This window comes from Diplotaxodon limnothrissa, linkage group LG3 (assembly GCF_057381915.1).
Source record: "Diplotaxodon limnothrissa isolate DT_005_m linkage group LG3, D_limnothrissa_male_GT1.1, whole genome shotgun sequence".
In the NCBI taxonomy this organism is placed as follows: Eukaryota; Metazoa; Chordata; class Actinopteri; order Cichliformes; family Cichlidae; genus Diplotaxodon; species Diplotaxodon limnothrissa.
Window position 1 is genome coordinate 46,693,977 of NC_140598.1, and position 14,187 is coordinate 46,708,163.

General features: G+C 38.8%; 1 protein-coding gene across 1 annotated transcript; it reads right to left on the reverse strand.

The window, feature by feature from the left end:
- Positions 1-6,807: 6,807 nt before the first annotated feature.
- LOC146636165 (uncharacterized) lies at positions 6,808-11,744 on the reverse strand. Its single transcript, XM_085350287.1, has 7 exons — positions 11,675-11,744; positions 10,785-11,090; positions 7,600-7,866; positions 7,309-7,413; positions 7,152-7,167; positions 6,980-7,047; positions 6,808-6,869 (listed from the first exon to the last, which is right to left on the reverse strand). Exons 1-7 carry the CDS (start codon positions 11,742-11,744, stop codon positions 6,808-6,810), a joined length of 894 nt encoding a protein of 297 aa, XP_085206413.1.
- Between the last annotated feature and the right edge of the window lie 2,443 nt (positions 11,745-14,187).

Genomic DNA, 14,187 nt, shown 5'->3' on the forward strand with positions numbered 1-14,187 from the left:
ACCCTGTTTGCATATACTGCATGTACATACAGTCTGCAAAAGGGATGGATAAGAGGAATAAAATGACTTGCATGGACAAGTGTGTGTTAATATCCCTTACACCAAAAAAGTGCTTGGTTATGTATGGAAAATAACAAGAAAATGTGCATGTGTTCTTGTTTTCTGCAGTCTGTGTCTGTGCTTGCATGATGAGACTTTTAATAGTGTAGGTTGTGGTTCATGTGGAGACTTAACACAGGTAAACTACCCACAAGCCTGCTTAAAACAAACAAATAAGACCTTTTAAAGATGATGTTCTAACTGTGCTGACCTTCTGATCTCAGTATCTGCAGCTAAATGACCAAAAATCACATTCAAAAATGCAGGAACTCCTGTGTGCAAAAGCTATGCTATGCCAGGACTAGATGTTGTTAGGGCTGTGTCATGCTAATATAAATCCTAGAAAACACCAACAAATTAAGAAAAGAAAATACAAACCTTACTTACAAGTAAGTAAGGTTTCTGGGGCTTATTATTCATAATTCATAAGTTTTTTAATAATCCTCCCATATTGTGCTGTTTCTTAATTTGTTCTACTAACAGAGATATGGTTCAGCAGCTGGCGTCCTGGTGCAGTGAAAACAACCTGTCACTGAATGTGGACAAAACCAAGGAGATGATCTTTGACTTCAGGAAGACTCGCCACACCCACACACCACTCAGCATCCACAGTTCCACGGTAGAGACTGTTAACAGCACCAAGTTCCTGGGAGTTCACGTCTCAGACGACCTCACCTGGACTACTAACACCACCTCCATCACCAAAAAGGCCCAGCAGCGCCTCCACTTTGTGAGACGCCTGAATCGGGCCAACTTCCCTCCTCCCATCCTCACCATGTTCTACAGGGGCACCATAGAGAGCGTTCTGACCAGCTGCATCCCCGTGTGGTTTGGAAACTGCAAAAACCTCAGTCAGCTTCATCGGATCGTCAAAGCAGCTGCCAAGATCATCGGAACATCTCTCCCTCTGCTACAGGACATCTTTCACAAGCACTGCATCAGTAAGGCCTCCAGCATCGTGCGTGACCCCTCACACCTCTCACACGGACTCTTTTCCCTCCTCCCATCCAGCAGATGCTATCGCAGCATTGGGGCCCGATCCTCCAGACTGCGAGATAGCTTTTTCCCACAAGCCATCAGACTCCTAAACTACCAGCTCCCCCACTCCCCCTCACCACACACACCCACACAAACCACTAACAAACTCTATGGGACTCCACATACCACTGCCTTAGTAAATACAGATGCTGCTCTATGGACAATCCTACTCTCAGGAATCCTGCTCATGTTGATCACTTTATTTCACATTATAAACTGTAAAGCTATGTTGGTCATTTTAAACCACTTCAAAGTCACTTTAAATCTCAATTGTAAATTTTAGACTGCTTTTAACCCTTTTACCTCAAAGTGTATATTTAGTCCCTTTCCCTCAGTCTCAAACTGTATATATATTTATTCTTCTTATTCTTACTCTTCCTATACTTATTGTTGTTCTTTTGCACTGTATGGAACTCTCATCTCTCTATATACTGAACTGTATATAGCAGAGATGACAATAAAATTTACTTTGACTTTAACTTTGACTTAACGATAACACAGACACACCATGTAGACCAGTGGTCCCCAACCCCCGGGCCTCGGACCAGTACCGGTCCGTGAGTCGTTTGGTACCGGGCCGAGAGAGTTGAGGCTCAGGTGTGAAATGTATAGTTTTCAGGGTTTTTATCGGTTTTCAGCGTTATTTTGTTATCGTTTTTATCGTTTACTCGGTTTTCCTTGGTCTTTTCACGTGTGTTATGAATAAATTTTCTTTTTTTCAGTACCGGTACTAGTTTTATTTTGTTGTATTTATCCGCGACACCTTAAAGGCCGGTCCGTGAAAATATTGTCGGGCATAAACCGGTCCGTGGCGCAAAAAAGGTTGGGGACCGCTGATGTAGACAACAGAAGACAAATGGCGATCAGGGGGAACAAGAGATGACTACCCATAGCATGCATCACTAACAGATAGAGGAAGGGGTTGACAACAACAACATAAATATGCCTGAGGCACAGAGGCTGTGATTATGTCACCAAAGAACAGGCCCTAAGCAGCATATCCACAGAGGCAGGAGGCAACCTGAAGGTTAAAGGAGTAAATAAAAAATGTAAGCTGATAGTTAAATGTGGATTACATGTAAAATGTGGGGTAAGGACACAATGTAGTGTTCAGAATAAAGTGAGAATCTTTTTATTTAAGAAAAACTTATTATATAATATATAACTAAAATTACATTTTCTACTACAGGTATTTCTTCTTTGTTTATTCTTTTCTAAAAAACAGATTTTTCTTCTGAACCAGTTCAAGCTGGTAATTGTTTCCTAACAGCCATCTTGGCAATACGTGATGGATTTAAAATGTTTCTGAACAAAACCCTGCACACATTTCTTTTTTTCTTGGTATTAGTTGAGCTGTAGGTTGATGCATGGTTAATATTACTGCAACAATAAATACATAAGCAATTAAAATTTGGTTCTGCAAGTTTTGAATCATGTAATCTATATGGCTGATCCAGTCATTTATCTTCTTGTGGGTGTCTCCAGGTTCTCTTTACATTCCCAGATAACATGATTAAATAGCATCAGTGTCAATAAATTATGAAGTCTCAAAGAAAAGTGCAGAAATTCTGCACTTCAGATTCAGTACTGTGGTAACTGGCTTCAGATAAGTTGAAATAACACTCCTCTGTGCTGTGCTTAATCAGTCAATTAATGTATTTATTAAAGAAAGTGCTACTGGACTAATAGCAAGAAGTCATTATTTTACACTATTTGTTGTTTCAAATACAGATGTAAAAAGTGTTTAAACATCTGTTAAGAGATATACTCTAAAATAGGGGTGGGTTTTTATAATCGAGTTATCGATTAAAATCGATTCTGGCTTGGATAACGTAAAATCGATTCATTAAAATCCTGAATCGATTTTTTCATATAAATTTATTTTGCCCGAAATGCCAGAATCTCAGGTGACATCTCACAAAATTTCAACAACCACCAAACAGCTAAGACAGTAAATGAGAGCAGGTACACGGATTCTGCACAAAGACAAAACCCACGGATCAGAATCAGTTAGATGTCGCCTTTCTCACAGTCGGGGCTGAAAGCCGACAGCTCGCTGATTCTGATCTGTCGGCGGGTCCGCGCTTTGTGTTCACGCCCTTTATGCGCTGATTCTAAAGCTGTTCGTTTGATGTCTCTCCAAACAATATTGACCGAACCAGCAGCAAAAGAAGATCCAAACTCTTCACATAAACATCGTCATGTATTCACTCTGACTTTTACTGTTTTGCTTCGACCACGATGCACAGCTCTCTCCCTCTCTCTCTCTGTACTTCAAGAACAGTTTCCCGTCTAAAAATCTGTTTTCTTCATTATTCGCTTGCTTGTTACGCACAAGTCTACTGTTGCTTACAGCGCTCTCGGTCGCTGTTTTTTTTTGTTTTACATACTTTCGAAAAGAAAGCCTCATTTCTGCCGTTCAATACTAAACAAATTTAAACTTTTTAAAATTATGCAAAATGCAAAATGCTTAGCTGTGTCTCTAATAAAACCGCTGTAACGTCAGAGGTAATGTTCATATGTTGATTAATGGTTTTTCTTTCGTTTTTGATGTACTGCAGAATATTTTTATAAAATCCCAGGCCAGGAAAATCACCTTCATGTTTTTCTGTGTTTTATCTTCAGCTACTTTGACACAAAGGCATCTGCTGTGATGCTCACACCTTTGATAAAGTCTTGCGTGTGTCAGCTTCCTTTTTATAGATACAAAAATATGTAAATGTACTGATCTGAATTATAATATTTCTGGCTGTCAAAATTTCCCAGATTCAAATCGAATCGAATCGAATTAAATCGAATCGTGGATCGAATCGATTCGGGACCTTGTGAATCGGAATTGAATTGATTCTAGAAATCAGTGACGATACCCAGCCCTACTTTAAAACACTTCTTCAGTAGAGAATCAGAGAAGAGAAACACACAGAATTTCTTGCTAGCAAGGGCAGCCTCCAGAACTGACACTCCAAGAGTGAGGCTCAGAGACTCGCACTGAGGACTGCCCTGGTCTTTATTTATATGCTTCAGTGAGCTTTTGTTCCTTACATTGGAATGTGGAGGTGTACGTGTGTGTGTGTGTGCGTGTGTGTGTGTGTGTGTGTGTGTGTGTGTGTGTGTGTGTGTGTGTGTGTGTGTGTGACCCCATAAACGACTTCCCTTAACCTGCTGGTCTGGAAAATCCAACAGTTCATCTATATGTAAAAAAGCACTTAGACTAAAACTGACATAGCTACGTTAATCCTACCGTAAAACAATAAAACAAGGTACGACCTTTCCCATGCTCCTAGGATGTGGGGGTGAACGCCAGAACACCCTGGAATGTTACAGACCTCCTAGGATGAGACATTCTTTCAATATGCCACCAACTATATACTTCTAAACACAAATGATTACATGCAGTATTCTGCCATATGCAAACTTATATCATTAAAAGATTATACTGACTACTAACTACAATTTTCCATTGACAACATCACATGTCACAAAATCCATTTTTAAAAAAAAATTCAAAACAAAACAAAACAAATAACAGTTTCCCGGTGATGTTTGAATCCCTGTCTAACATGGCTAAATCTCTTCCTTCTCCTTCCTTTCCAGCTGAACGTGGCTCCTTTAGATCAGATCGCTGTGATTCATCATCTTCTATGCCCTGCTGGTTTTGCTATTTGCTTTCTGTGAGTAGGTTTGGCTTCAATTTCTGTGAAGTAGAAATAAAATTAAACTAAAAAACAAACACAATAAAAGTTAAGAAAACAAGAAAGGTGTTGCCACAGCATATATGATGAAAAATAATAAAATAATTCTCCAGGAAAATCAACAGCCTAGAAGAATATGTGCCACATTGTTAAACACTTTAATGTTAAAATGTGGCAGCAATATAAATGACACCAATTGACAATCTGATGAGACAGCATGGCATTTTTATTTTTTATAGGACTGATGTTCATGAAAATCTCCAGGCAAGACTGCAGCTGTGACACAAGTTTGTATTTGTATTTGTTAAAGGTAAATATCTGCCAGGGTGTTATTGTATTTGCTCTTTCATACATGTTTGAAAAAAGTTTGAAGTAATTTGATTAAAAACATTGATGCAATGCTGGATAATATTCAGAAGAGTGAGTGATCTAGAGTTGCATAGAATCAGCAAGGTTTTTTCCCATTTTGCAGAGATTTTGCTTTTTTATTAATATGACAGCATCACACAGTTGCTGTAGATTTTTCAGCTCAACCACATCCCAAAGTAGTCTAGTACTACGTGCTAAATCTAAGTAGTGTATACATGTAGCTGATGCATTTAGTTATGTGGACACAAGACTGATGGTATGTATTTGCTGCAACGAGACCTCTTTCTCAAATATTTATTTATGTTTCTTGTAATTGAAGGGCAGTTTCATTGCTGCTACTCACAGCGTTCTACTGGTTTTCATATATATGTTTGAAAACGTAGTAATTTAATTGTAAGTAATTTGACAGAAGACAGAAATGAAATGCTCGGCAGTAGTCAGGAAAGTGACTTGTGACTAACAAAGTACAAAACGTTTTGATGAGGTGTTACATTCCGATAAGAAATGCATTGATGCAATACAAAATATCTTTAGCAGTAAAGTAAGCATAGAAAGACCTGTGTGCACAAAAACAATGGGAAAGTCTAATGTGGGTAGGGAAAATACATTACCTAAGTGCAGTACTGTCATTGTCCTGAGTCTGACGAGTCAGTGTTTTGTGTTTCCTTATATTTTTGTATGTGCTTGTTTATTCTGTTTTATCCTTTAAGGTTTGCCATTTGTTAGGGTTTTGTTCTGTGCCTGCCTTCTCCCACTTCTCTGTGTTCCCTCTGTCTGTCTATGGCAGGGGTGGGCAACTCCAGGCCTCGAGGGCCGGTGTCCCTGCAGGTTTTAGATGTGTCCTTGAACCAACACAGCTGATTTAAATGGCTAAATTAGCTCCTGAAGTTCTCCAGAGGCCTGGTAACAAACTAATCACGTGATTCAGGTGTGTTGACCCAAGGTGAGATCTAAAACCTGCAGGACATGGGCCCTTGGGGCCTGGAATTGCCCACCCCTGGTCTATGGTGTCACACGGTCTGCTTGTGAATCTGTCTGTTTAGCTCAGTGTCTTGTCAAGTTCTTTGTGTCTGCGAATTTCCTGTTTTATTCTGAAAGTCTCTTTCTCATGTGAGTGTGTTTAGTGTACGTTTCCCCTGTCCCGTCAGCTCTGATTTCTCCCAGGTGTGTTGCCCTCCTGTCTCTCATCCCCTTGATTACTGCTGTGTGTATTTAAGCCCTGTGTGTTCTCCTGCCTGTTGCTGGTTCATCTGTGTTCATGTCCTCCGGCTCCCTGAGTGATTTCCCTGCATCTGTCTGCATCTGTCTGCATCTGTCTGCATCTGTCTGCATCTGTCTGCATCTGTCTGCATCTGTCTGCATCTGTCTGCATCTGTCTGCATCTGTCTGCGTCTCTCTATTCCTCTCCACGTTCGGTTATCACTTCAGGTTTGCTTTTTAGTTTTCCCAGTTTAGGTTCTCCGTTCTGTTTCTTGCCTCCCCTCCCTTAATAAAGTCTCCTCACTTCAGAAGTACCTGCGTTTTGGGTCCTTAAATAATTCCACACGGCTCGCCTCGACAGCCGTGACAAGTACTGCAGAACCTCATATCACCTCATATCATATCATTGTCATACTGTACCTGGTCCAGCATCTTCACGGCCTCTCATTGTCTCATAAACACAAAGATCACCTGCAAGTTAGCAACAGTTGAGTCAAAAATCATAATAAAGTGTAAATGGTCTAACATTTAATCATTCTTTAACAGTGTAATGTGACTGATTTAACAGTGTTAGACCTGACCGTGGGAAAGAGCCGAGTACACATGTTGCTGACTTTCCTCCTGGCTGATAGTTTCAGACTCTGTGAGCCTGAAATTATTCAAATACATTAATATTCATGCAATAAAAGCATGTTATTATCAGTAGAACAAAAGTATTTTTGTACATTACTGCTGTTGATTAGTTGCACTAACCTGTTGCAACACAGATCTGCAAAAAAATAGATAAATAATAATTTTGCATATTATTTGCATTTGTATATTAAAAACACATTTTACTAATGAACATGATAAGAGAAGAAGAACTTAACCCTGCAATAATAAACAGTAATCATAGTTCAGAGTTTCTTACCTGCATGTCTTTTATTGCAGAGACGAACACCCAGAGCTGCACTGAATATAATGACAAGTATCAAACAGCCACCAGCTACACCCAGGAAAAGGAACACGTGTTTTTCTGAAAATTATCACATTGTTCATTAACAGCAGCCCATAATTAAATAAAAATATCAGCATATCATCAGCATAATATAAATACATCAGCTCTCTTCCACAGTTTCTACCACATCATTGCTGATCTTTATTATAAGCATTTAAAGAAACATCAAAAGAAAGAAAGAGTAAATATGCACACTGCACATACCCGTTTCTTGCTGTGTACTGTTGCTGCACTTCACTGTTTGAAATGCAGACTTCTCACTGACATGATTGGAAACTGTGCAGGTGAAATTGGTCTCTCCATCCTGCCTGATGATGTATTGTTGCCTGGGACCAGTTAGTGTTTGTTTTCCTACAGTCCACTTGTAGCTGACATCACCAGTTGTGCTGCACTCCAGCAGAACTTTACATGATTCATTACAAGCCTCCCAGGTAGAATTGATTTTTATGACAGGCTGCTTAGTTATGGGCTCTAATGAGAAAACAGAAGGAGAGAGAGAGTCTGTGTCAGGTCACATTTTACATCACAGTTTAAAGTATATGTTTGTGCAGAGTCCTGCAAATGTATTTTATAAAATTAGGCCAAACATCAACAATTTCAAACAACAACATTATCAGTCCCAAAGTTTATTAAAGGGGCAACTACTGTTAACTCCTGTATCAGATGGTCTCATAGTATCTAAACCTAAAAATTAAAAACCACCTCAAAAACAAAACACATAAAAAATGAAGACAAGAGATTAAAACTCAGTCAAATAATGACCACTATATAAATTATGATAAAATACACATTTTATCTGTAAGCTAAAGGATTTGCTACTTGAGGAAAATACATAAATTAAACTATGTCTCTCAGGAAATCAGGAAACAAAACCAGACAAAAAAGATGTGGAGTATAAAAGGGAGGTTGATAAACTATTTCAAAATATCACATTGTATTGTATCAAGATGCTTGTTTACTCAATAAAGTATCTTACCATGAACTTGCAGAGTGATGATGACTGAATCCCTTTGTTTCTCTTTTGTTGCTGACACAAAAATGAAATCACCAGAATCTTGAAGAGTCAATTTCCTCACTGTTAAAGTAAAGTTTTCCCGGTTTAGCTCTGATCTGTCCTTAAATGGAGATCCTAAAGAAACACCCATATTGTTTTCAATGACTTTGTCTGCAATTAATATTTCTCCATATTTCCATGTTGCCGCAGTCACCCCTTCAGTTGGTAAGCCTGATGAAAGCTCCACAGTATCTCCAACTTTTTTATGAATAACATGTTTTCCACTGGAAGTCTCCACATCTGAAAAACATACAAATACCAAGTGTCATATTTATGAAACGTCAGTGAGGAAAAACAAGACCAAATAGCCTCCAACCTTATTCTCTCCTCTAAAAATGCAAAAATATCAGAATTGAACAATTTTAAAAAAAAATGTGTTTGATGACTAACATTTAAATATGGAAACTGAATAATATGTCACCAATAATGTTAATTTTATGTTATTGTTTTTCAATGGAAAAATGTTATTGTTCATTTTGTAATTTTGCAATTAATTGGAAAACAAATGTCAGGCACAGTCTTTCAAGAAGGCCAACTCTAATGAGCTCTAATGAGAAGTCAAAAGGAGAGAGAAAGTGTGTCACGTCACATTTTACATCACATATATGTCTGTGCAGAGTTCTACAAATGTATTATACTGTGTATTATATAAAGTTAGTCAAATCTGAAACCGACTGATGTTTTGTTGTTGGACTTCTGTGCAAACCACAGTTTGGACAAAGCTATGTTTGAACATAAGAGTTTCCATAAGTGCACGTGGCACCAGGACGATCTAGGACGCAGGTCAATGATCGACTTTGTAATCGTATCACCAGACCTGCAGCCATATGTTCAAGACACTTGGGTAAAGAGAGAGGCTGAGCTGTCAACTGATCACCACCTGGTAGTGATTTGGATCAGGTGGCAGGGAAGAACACTGGACAGACCTGGGGCACCTAAACATATCGTGAGGGTGTGCTGGAAATGCCTAGCAGAGGTTCCAGTCCACAAGGTGGTTGGTGCCTGTCCTGGTGGTAACCAACCAGAGGTGACACCAGAGGTGAAGGGAGCCACCAAGCTGAAGGAGTCCTTGGCTCGATTAGTTTACTGGTCGATCTACGCCCCTACCCTCACCTATGGTCACGAGCTGTGGGTAGTGTCCTAAAGGATGAGATCACGGATGCAAGCAGCAGAAATGAGCTTCCTTCAAAGGGTGGCTGGCCTCTCCCTTAGAGATAGGGTGAGACGTTCGGCCAACCAGAAGGGACTAAGAGTAGAGTCGCTGCTCCTCCACATCGAAAGGAGCCAGTTGAGGTTGGTTATGCATCTGACAAGAATGCCTCCTGGGCGCCTCCTGGGTGAGGTGTTCTGGGCATGTCCCACCAGGAGAAGGGCCCGAGGCAGACCCAGGCCAGCTGAGAGATTATATCTCTCAGCTGGCCTGGGAACACGTTGGTGTTCCCCTGGACAAGCTGGAGGAGGTGGCTGGGTAGAGGGAGGTCTGGGTTTCTCTGCTTAGGCTGCTGCCCTTGCGGCCTGGCCCCAGATAATTGGAAGACGATGGATTGATGGATAGTTCAATCAGCAAGAACAAACTTCATTAAATCCAGACAAGTACTGTTTATTGCTGTGTCTGTTGGTCACATTTAGCCTAAAATGTGATAAATAAATTAAAAAAAAAAGCAGAAAATCAAAAATCTGCTCACGCAGGGCAGCAATGATGCAAACAACACTGCAATTTTGGAGCCACAAGATATAACAGGCCCACTGTTCATGTAGTTATAAATACTCGAGAGGACACATTTGCAACGAACAGTTAGGACAGTGAACATGAGACTTATTTTAATCAGAAAAACTAATGCTCTTACAATATATAATCTTTAAAATGTTTATTTTTTTCTTTAATGTAGATGTTCCAGTTTTAGAATTTACATATTTTTATGACTTTAAAGCCACCACTACCTTTAGTAATACCACATTTGAGAACCCACAAGAAAAATACACTGCAAACCTCTTGACATGTCCCTTTCTTAATATGAGAAGCACTCCTGACCTCAGAGTCAGTGAGGCAAACAAATGCAACACGTCGCAAACATGTGGACTTACAACGGAGGCAGACCCAGAGCAGCAGCACAATGATGTGAATGAAGTAACTACAATACATGCAAATACTGTTTACCACTGTGTCATGTTGTCATGCTCGCTGGGTTGGACCCAGGGTTAGAGTCTACTTGTGTGGTTCCTATTTTTCCTGTGTCATGTTATATCCTCCATGAGCTCACAATGAGACTTTTTATTAACAGTAATCAAGGGCTTTGTTTAAAAAAAAAAAAAAAGGAAAAAAAAAGTCTCTTACCATGAACTTGCAGAGTGATGGTGACTGAAGGCCTTTGCTTATCATTCACCTCTGAGACAAAAGTGAAATCACCAGAATCTTGAAGAGTCAGTTTTCTCACTGTTAAAGTAAAGTCTGTGAGGTTCAGCTCTGATCTGTCCTTAAATGGAGATTTTTTAGAAACACCCTTATTTTTCTCTGCGACTTTGTTTTCTCCATATTTCCATGTTGCCACAGTCACACCTTCAGTTGATAAGCCTGACGAAAGCTCCACAGTATCTCCAACTTTTTTGTGAATGACGCGTTTTCCACTGGAAGCCTTGACATCTGAAAAACATACAAACAACTGAGTATGATATCTATGAAAGTTTAAAGTTCAACATGTGAGTGAACTGGTGAGAGAAACAAGTCCAAATTGCCTGAAACCTTATGGTGAACGTGTGATAGTTAAAGTAAAAACAACAAAATCAGAAAAAAAACAAAATAAATCTCTTTACAGAATGTGAACATCATCATACATAAGTGACAACTCTGATATGACTGACTTGGCACAACAAAAATGTAAACATAGTAAAAATGTTTACACACTACGGCTCCATGAAATGTTTTTAGGTGTTTCTCTGTGGACAAGCATGAATTCAAAATGTTGTCATTTTCATATAAATGTGACAGCAAATGAATAAAAGAAAATATAATGTCAGAAGCTGTTTCCCAGGAATTCAAAAAATGTCTGTTAAAGGTAATTGTTGATTAGCAGCAGTTAGAACAATAATAAATACTTTAGCACAACAATACTCTGAAATGGCAAAGCTGCAGCTATCAGCTGTGTTCTGAACTCACTCATGTACCAGAGTTCATGAGGCAACAAATACAACACATCACTAACATCTGGAAGCAAAAGGTTTACTTACAGTGGAGACAGACCCAGAGCAGCAGCACAATGCTGTGCACGAAGCTACGATAACGTCGTCCAGCAGCCATCGCTGGTACACAGCCTCTGTTTCCTCTTCTCATCTGTCAAACTTTTTCTTTACAAGTAAGCACAGAAAATAATAACATAGTGTGGGGGAGGTTACCATCAAAATAGAAGCAGAAGAAGTGGTTATAACCTAGCCGGATGTACACAGATCAAAGCAATCACACACTTAATAATTCAACTATTAGACATTAAAGTTACAGTTAAATAAAATATATTTCAGATGATTTTCTAAAACACTGTTAGGTACAGTTACAGAAAGTAGCCTAAATGTTCAAGGTAATCACTATAAAATCATATTTACATGAAACACTATTCAGTTTTACTTTGCGTCAACATTAAAAACTCTGTATTTACTGTTACAAGCAATTTTATCTGAGCTAGATGTAGAGATTAGAGTTTAATAATAACATTTCAGCAGAAAGAACATAACCACATCCTGTCATCGGATATTTTAAACTGCTGTCCTAAACTTTATTCACTCCTGCATGTCCACAATAGAGTACAGCATGTACTGAGATAATGAATCGGAGAGTGAGGGTCTTTATTGGTTTGAATTTGACTTAAACATTAAAAAAATTAGCAGCTTTGTTCTGTCATACAAGAGAGATCATCAAGCACTGGCTGCAGCTGACATGTTTGAGGTGAATAAAGTTGCTTCCACCACAGTCACCACTCTGTCTGTGTGTACTGCACGTAAATACTGAGATGCATGAAGAAACGACACAGATAAATATTAAAGAACAGTGAGATGCACAGACAGGGTGCTGCTCTCTTCAGGGGAAACATTTCTTCCCCTGAAGAGAACAGCCCATGATCAATCCTGTTTTTAAAGGAAATGGTTTTGGTCTAGAGCGATACTGGTGAAACTTTGTCCAGTGCATTGGCAAATGTGTTAACAGTTTTTAAGTGCTCCTTCATAGCTCTGCATATTATAAAAATAGCTCTTAGTGTGGTGCTTCTGTCAAAGTCATCTACACCTTTATTTCTCATGAAAGTCAGAACAAAGTGCTTATCTGTAAAAACACAAGCATTAAACATAAGTCATAATGTATCAATCAGATCGCTGTGTGATGCTCACACAGCAGATTAACATCATTGTGACTAGTGATCAATGTGAAAAATGTGACAGTATTTTGTGTTAGTGACGCTAGCAGTGGTTTTATGGTTGGAAATGTTTGGTTAACAGATCAACGCACACATATCTCACCAATTCTAACTTTGTGCCATGACAAATTTGTACTGACTGCATAACAATGTTCATCCACATGACCCTTAGGTTTAAGATATTGGCTTTTTATTTCTATGCCAAAAAAAAAAGCTGGTTATATTGCTCTGAAACATTGTACACAAATCTATTTGTCTCACAGGACAAACTAATTATTTTGAAATATGAAGAAGTGGAGAGAATGACACTGTTTCTTTCTGCTCGTACCACAAACACTCCCTTTCTCTTCTTTCTTCACACAATTTCCGACATCAATTTCAAACTGCTCTACAGTAATTTAAAAATAGTCCTTGATCATTCAGCAGAATCATCTGAGCTGCTCGGAGGCTTATTTCAGGCCTTTCAGGAAAACACTTGTTGAAACCCTGAGATGTCACAGCACCATCTTTGCTAACATTTCAAAAGAAGTCATGCAATCCAATCCACTCCAGAGGACAGGAAGTGATCCTCTGCTGCTCTAGGTGCATTGCTTAGAGATGCACATCCCTCTTATTCACCATTAATTATGGATTTCTTCTTAGTTGAGGTTACTTTTAAAGTTAGTAACACCCTTCAGATCACAGTTCAGTGTCACACTGCCCCCTGCTGGTATGGTTGTGCTGATATGATGCAAAATAAGAAAATACAATAAAAGCTTTTGGAGTCTATCATCATAAAAAAAAGTTTATTTGGGTACATGCACATGTTGGCATTAAAGAAAATGAAATAGAAGATGGTGAGGCTGAGAAAGTTAAATGGGACAAGATGGAAGTGAGGGTGGCACTTAGTAAAATTTGAGTTTTGGAGCAGCTGGTGAAAACAGAAAAGTAGTCATACTCTCTAGACTAAGAATAGCTCATGATTTAAATTCAACCATTAACCATTAAATTAAACTATTGAGAAACTTAAAAGAGAAATGACAAGAAAATGAAACTGTGCAGCATGTTATGTCTGAATATAATGAACATAGAAGAACCAGAGAGATTTCCAAGATAAAATACAGAAACAAGGGTCAACAGGAGCTAAGTTTAGGTATTTTATTGTTGAGGGTATGCATGATGGGATTACAGTACTTCTGAAAGTACTCATTTTAGTTTTGACAGCATTTCTAGTAGATATTGGCAGATGAGTTAAGGATGAATTTAGGCTGTGTATCATCTCTGTGGGCGTGTCTTGGTTCACCTTAGATTTCCAGATTACATACGATCAATTAGTACTCAATGTTGAGGAAGTACCAAGTG